Raw genomic sequence first — 6000 nt, 5'->3', positions numbered from 1 at the left:
ACAAGTGAATGGGAAAGAAGTAGAATTATCTCATCCCCAATTTTTTCACTTGTTTAAAGAAAAAGCAGGATTTTAAGAGTGAAAATAACATGCTAAAATGGACATTTATTTTTGCAGTGCCTGTGTAAACCTCTGGTCCCTCTGCATCCAGTGCCAGGTGATGAGATATTATGAGGATGGAGGTAGATTAACCCCCCCTCCTCCCTCCCTCCCAGCCACTCCCTCTCCCTCTCTCCCTCTCTCTCTCTCTCTCTCTCTCTCTCTCTCTCTCTCTCTCTCTCTCTCTCTCTCTCCCCCCTCTCTCTCTGATGCTGCAGCTCCTGTAGTCTCTCCAGTCTCCAGTAAACAGCAGTCATGGCGACAGTGGTCCAACCGCTCACTCTGGATCGAGGTAAGGCGCACAAAAGCTTTTGCAATTTGCGCTTTTCATTACGGGCTGATTCACGCTGTGGAAACTTCAGCGAGGAACTGGCAACCCGCTGGAGCTCCAGGTGCTCGTGCCCGTGTTGGATTTTGCTTTAGATTTTCCGCGCGAGCCGTTATTCCTATAGGCAATATGAGCTCGGGCTATAAATGGCTTATTCTAAATAAAAAACGGCTATCCGTGTGGCGCGTGCAGAACGGAGCGCTTGTTGCCTCTATTGAACTACTGCTGGGGCTTTTAATGGCACATTCATTCATTCACCGCCATTTATTTGACAAAGTAATAAGCTTACAGCGCTCACGGCGCCTTTCGTTTATTTCTATCTATATTATGTAACCTCCTCGGCAATATTATCCAGTTATAGCCTGTTTTTATGCTGTTTATGTAGATAAAAGGACAGGAGCCGTATCTACTGCACCGCTTTAGCATGGAAATCTACTTTGTTAGTGTTACAACTTTTGTATTTGAATTGTACAGGTGCAAAGGAGCTTGGTGCCTTTATAGTAAATATGAACCCAAGATACAGTTGTTGGTTTTATCTCCTACCTGTTGGAAAATACAATGTAAGCAAATTGCAAGGGCTAATGATATATAATAATAATAATAATAGGCTACAGTATAATACCATCTTGCTCGTGCATATGCACCACAAGTACTGTTTACCGCATATGAGCTGACAGTAGAGTATGTAGGCTATCTAACCTAATTGCAGGTCATGTGACTTAAACACATAGTGCATCCTCTGGAGACCTCATTCATATTTATCACAGCAGTACACATGCATGTAAAATGAATTCTCACATACTTGAACAATCCATTTTACGCTTATATTCCTCTGCAAAGCTGTCTCCATCGATTTCTACCTGATGGGAAAGAACTATTGTAATGCTATAATACATTTTAGAAAGATGCTGTACACATATCACAGCAAAACTATGAGTCCCTATAGGAATATCATAGTGATACCATAGGAAATAAAATAAAAAAATATTATAAAGAAGCCTATCATACATTCACTACTGAGTAGCACAGACACGCATAAGTCCCTATAGGGATATTAGAATGATTTCTTGTTATAGCTGTCTATTCTTGAATTGCAAAGGAAAACTCCCAGGCTTATATTCAGACCAAAGGCAAATCTGGTGTTGAAATGTAATATTGCACAAGCATTACATGGGAAATGGATGCTGTCAAAAATAGAGAAAGGAGACTAGCTATTTTCTCCGTGCCAAGTAAAGCTAGCATCGGTTTTCCAATCACTGCCAAGTCACAAGAAGTGACTATAAATACATTTTACCTGGTGGGTTATTATGCAGGAATTAATCTGACTGATGGCACTTGTAATTTGGAATCAGCCAAAGTAATTAGCCACAATTGATTATTCTCTGCTATAAGAAATGAGGTTTTTGTCCACATACTGAGTTGCATCTGCTCCTTTGGAATGGATGACTCTTAAGTTGAATCCTCCTAGGCAATCAAGCATATTGGTGCATAACTTCAACTTCTGGCAGGTGCTGAAGTACTGTACCAGTTTGAAGGAGTAATGAAATGAGTCCAAGATTATGCGAGGCAAACAGATAAACAAGGCAGCCCACTCTTTTCCCACCCACCACCCGTCTTGTGGAATTCAGTAATTACAGGAAGAGGCATCACTGGCGTAGCGGTTGCGCTGATAAACAGGCCTTTATATCACCGAGCCAATAAAGGTCTTCAATCTATGCAAAATGTCAGCGTTCATTCAACCTTATCTGAACCTGGCCATCTGCCGGGGCCCTGACTCTGACATGGCAACAGCATGAAAGGTGACTGATCCATATTCACATGTTGTGGCCTCATCCAGCCAGCACTTTGCAGCTGTAGTGACATGAGGAGTCAAAATGATGGCTTCACCCTTCAGGAGCTGTCACAGCGGCAACATTACAGGCTGCAACAGTCTTTTATCAGCTGTTGCCACTTTCAAGGAAACACTGTAATTGCTAATGAAAAGGTAGCCTCGCCTCACGCTGGGAGAAAGCCTTAAGAGCCGAGTTGCTGAGTCTGTCGAACTGCCATTGATGTGCAGTTTCAGAGCGGCGGCTTGGCCTGTCGGGTCACGGCGGGGTGAGAAGACCTTACATCACCGGCCTTCCTGTTATTGTCAGAGGAACTCGCAGAGATAAGCAAGCAACACGCCCTACCAAGAGCGATGGTTTTGAGCCTCATCTGCACTTTCTATAAGACCGCTCTGCCTTCTCTGTAGAGCAGGCGGTAAAAGACTGAATACAAAGCGGAAGGCCCCACAGATGCTAACCTTTTAGCTGTGAAATGTTGAGAGCAGAGATCAGGGCGGCTGTATCTCAATTGCAGTCAGTCCAGGAATTTTGGCAAAAACCTTCAGATAGAGAACAAGCCAAAAATTCAAGTGTGATTAACCCTATTGCCAAAGGAGAGGGCTTTTGTGTGCCATCACTTCAAATCGTAACACCTAGGGAATGGAGAAATCACCAGTTCAGTAGAAATTAGCCAACCTGATGGAGAAATGAGTCTATTGTGAATTGAATGCATGACAGATATAACCAAACTCACTGGCAAACTCACAGCCTCATAATTTACAAATCCATCAATTACACACTTCATTCCCAGAACATGCATATAGACTGTGATATAGTGTAGGCTTAAAGGACAAATCAACCCTCAGATCCTCTTACACTGTTATGCATCATTAATAATGTAATGATCATTGCACTCCAGGAGTTGATTTGTGATGAAGTGTTGTGTTGGTGTATCCACTTGCCCTCAACCTGCCTCGTCTACTTCTACTTCAGTTAGTGATTGCCTACATTTCCCAGAATGCCTTTCAACAGCCCCCAGAGGACAGGACTGGACTTGTGGTCTGGGTTTTACATGTGGGTGGACAGAGCCATAGTGATAGCAATAGCATAATAAGAGCAAGAGCAAAAGGTTTTCCAGTCAAGAAATAGTGAGAGTACTCAAATTGCAGCATGTCTTGTGGCTGCATTGCATTCTGGTCTATTGAGGCTGCTGTCAGTGGAGAAATTGGTGTCTCTCCTCTGCTATGATGGATTTCTCCCTGTATGATTGTTGAATGTCAATGTAAAATGGCAGCTATAGAAAGAAACCCTCGCTCTTTGATTCTGAGGGACTGATACCAAAACCTGATGTTTACCTTTAATGTTTTAGATCCTTCTATCAAACTCCATTGTAGCTGCTGTAAATATCTCAACATGACATCACGTTTTGGCCAGTTATCTGTGGGAATAAGGAAAATACACCACCAAACAACAAAAAGCTGATAGCTGTTTTTAACAGTGTAAGTGTTTTAGAGTGGAGTTTTACTTTAATGTAAGAGTCCTCTCTGTTAGGTGAGGGGATTTTATGGAAAACAAGATCTACTCAGTTTAGAGGCCCCCTGTTTTTCACAGCCTCCAAGCTTCTTTTTCCCTCAGGAAGAACCGCAGCGTGCCAGTCTTTGTTTTCTTCTCAGAGATCACGGCTAGTTCACTGTTTTGAGGCCAAACCTCATTCTCATCACATGCTTTCAGTCACACCAGCGACACGGAGGATTAGAGGGCGGCTGCAAAGCCGACGTCACTCTTTTAGAGGGAGGCTGAAAACGCAACACGCTTCTCCTTAATACAGAAAGAAGCTCCACAGAGTCATTTGTCTGGGATGGACACCGTCCCATTTATCAGCCGGGATGAGGAAGACAATAAGAGTGTGACGGTGTTGGTGTCTGCCTTAACCACAGTCTCCTGCAGGAGTCATTAGCCCAGGAGGAGTGATTTATTTGCCCGTGCGTTGAGGGGAATGTCACGGCAGGGCAAATTAGTACTAATTCGCTTGGCTTGGGGACAGGGCTTGTTTGGTAAAGCCCCGCCGTCCCATTCCACTCATCCAGAGTGTGGTTATTGCAGTTTTTTATGGTTGGAATTAGCAGCAGAGTCGCCAAGGGCACCAAGGACACGCGGGTCAAACCGGCAGTGGCAGATGGCAAGGCCTCTTCAGGACAATTTATTCTAGCGTGCATGACATCCAGATAGCATCTCTCAGGGTGCTTCCATATAAAGCTAGAAGAAGAGTCACCGAGAGGTCATTTTCGCCTTTTACCTTCACCTGCACCGGGGAAAAGTGAAGTTTTGTTCAAGCCTCAAAGTCACAGCTTGACAGGAGCATCTCATTGATAAACCTTATTATATTTTCCAAGGTCTCTCAGTTTTAATTACGATCACTTCCACGGTTTAATGAGCTAAGCTACTGATGTGGACATATTTATTTACACCGCTGCGGTTTTGTCAAAATGACACTGCTTAGTATTGGAAATGAATTACATCCAGTTCTGCTCTCTATTATAAATGGACTAATTATCCCGGAATATTGGAGCGCTGCCCAGTACGAACACAGCCCAAAACAATGTTGTGGAGCCTTTGTTGGGTGCTGAAGCCTTCATTACGTGTCACTGTGGCTTTGTTCAGCTCTGTGCCTTTTCTCTAATCAGTGAATGATGAGGATGACCTTTGTTAGTCACAGCCTGATGTTGAAGAGGTGGGGGAATCAGTGTTCGCACAGCTGAAGTCAGCCATAGTCATTTAATTCTGGGTTCCTTCCATTTATGCCGTTACATTTTATTGCTTTTATTTTTATGGTGCAAGATTCTTGGCACCGAGTAACTTGGAAGATCTCTGGGTGCAAGCATGTGTGTGTGGGTACTGACCATGAGTGTGTGATGAGATCATTGGTCGTATAATTGAATGACATATAATGATACTGGGTGTGCTGTGTGGTTCTACATGCAATTTGTTGTCTGATTCAGTAAATCAGACCATTGGTTAGGTGTAAATGTGTTGCAGTTGACTTTTTTTTTTTACCCACCTTCCCTCAACCTGCCTCGTCTACTTCTACTTCTACTTCAGTTAGTGATTTCCCAGAATGCCTTTCAACAACCCTTGTGGAACTTGTTGCTTTCAATCAGCATATGAGCATATAAATATAGCTAGTGAGCCAACTAGTTCATGAACAGTGGGGTGTGTCTATGATCATGGCCACACCACAACATGTCTTGTGGCTGCATTGCATTCTGGTCTGTTGAGGCTGCTGTCAGTGGAGAAATTGGTATCTCTTCCTCTTCCACAATGGATCTCTCCCCTGTATGATTTTTGAATGTCGGTGGAAAATGGTAAATCTAGAAAGAAGCCCTTTCTCTTTGATTCTGAGTGACTGACACCAAAACTTGGTTTATTTTAGATAGATGAAACATTTTCTCTTTTGCATTTTCCTTCAAATGTTAGTCTAATTGACACACATACAATATGTAGCTTCATGTTTTGTCTCCACTGCTCTTCTCTGCTTGTGTTGTGCACTCTGAATGATGAAAAAGATTGCTAATCTCTCAGTAGAGTACAAGTTGTCGAGGTCCATTAATATTGGATGTATTGGTAGCAGAGCTGTTTCCCCAAGCTCCCATCTATGTTATACGACCTCTGGTCCTTTGCTCTGTTTATATGATGACTCAGCTATTAAACATCCTGCACTTTGGTATGAAAGAGAGGGTGAATATTGGAAGACGGTTTTCTGGTAAA

General features: G+C 43.0%; 1 protein-coding gene across 2 annotated transcripts in view; it reads left to right on the top strand.

Annotated features, from left to right (window-relative positions):
- The first annotated feature begins 324 nt into the window (after window positions 1-324).
- lin7a (lin-7 homolog A (C. elegans)) overlaps window positions 325-6000 on the top strand; it is a 28206-nt gene continuing 22530 nt past the window's right edge. For both annotated transcript variants that reach the window (XR_013504088.1, XM_078282199.1), the window contains exon 1: window positions 325-391. Coding sequence is in view for 1 of the 2 variants with exons in the window: in XM_078282199.1 (XP_078138325.1) it covers window positions 355-391 (37 nt within the window). In the remaining variant the exon portion in view is untranslated. The remainder of the gene's footprint in view (window positions 392-6000) is intronic.

Source organism: Centroberyx gerrardi, chromosome 24 (genome assembly GCF_048128805.1).
Source record: "Centroberyx gerrardi isolate f3 chromosome 24, fCenGer3.hap1.cur.20231027, whole genome shotgun sequence".
NCBI lineage: Eukaryota > Metazoa > Chordata > Actinopteri > Beryciformes > Berycidae > Centroberyx > Centroberyx gerrardi.
The sequence above is the reverse complement of the archived record's forward strand: the minus strand, read 5'-3'. Positions and strand labels throughout refer to the sequence as shown.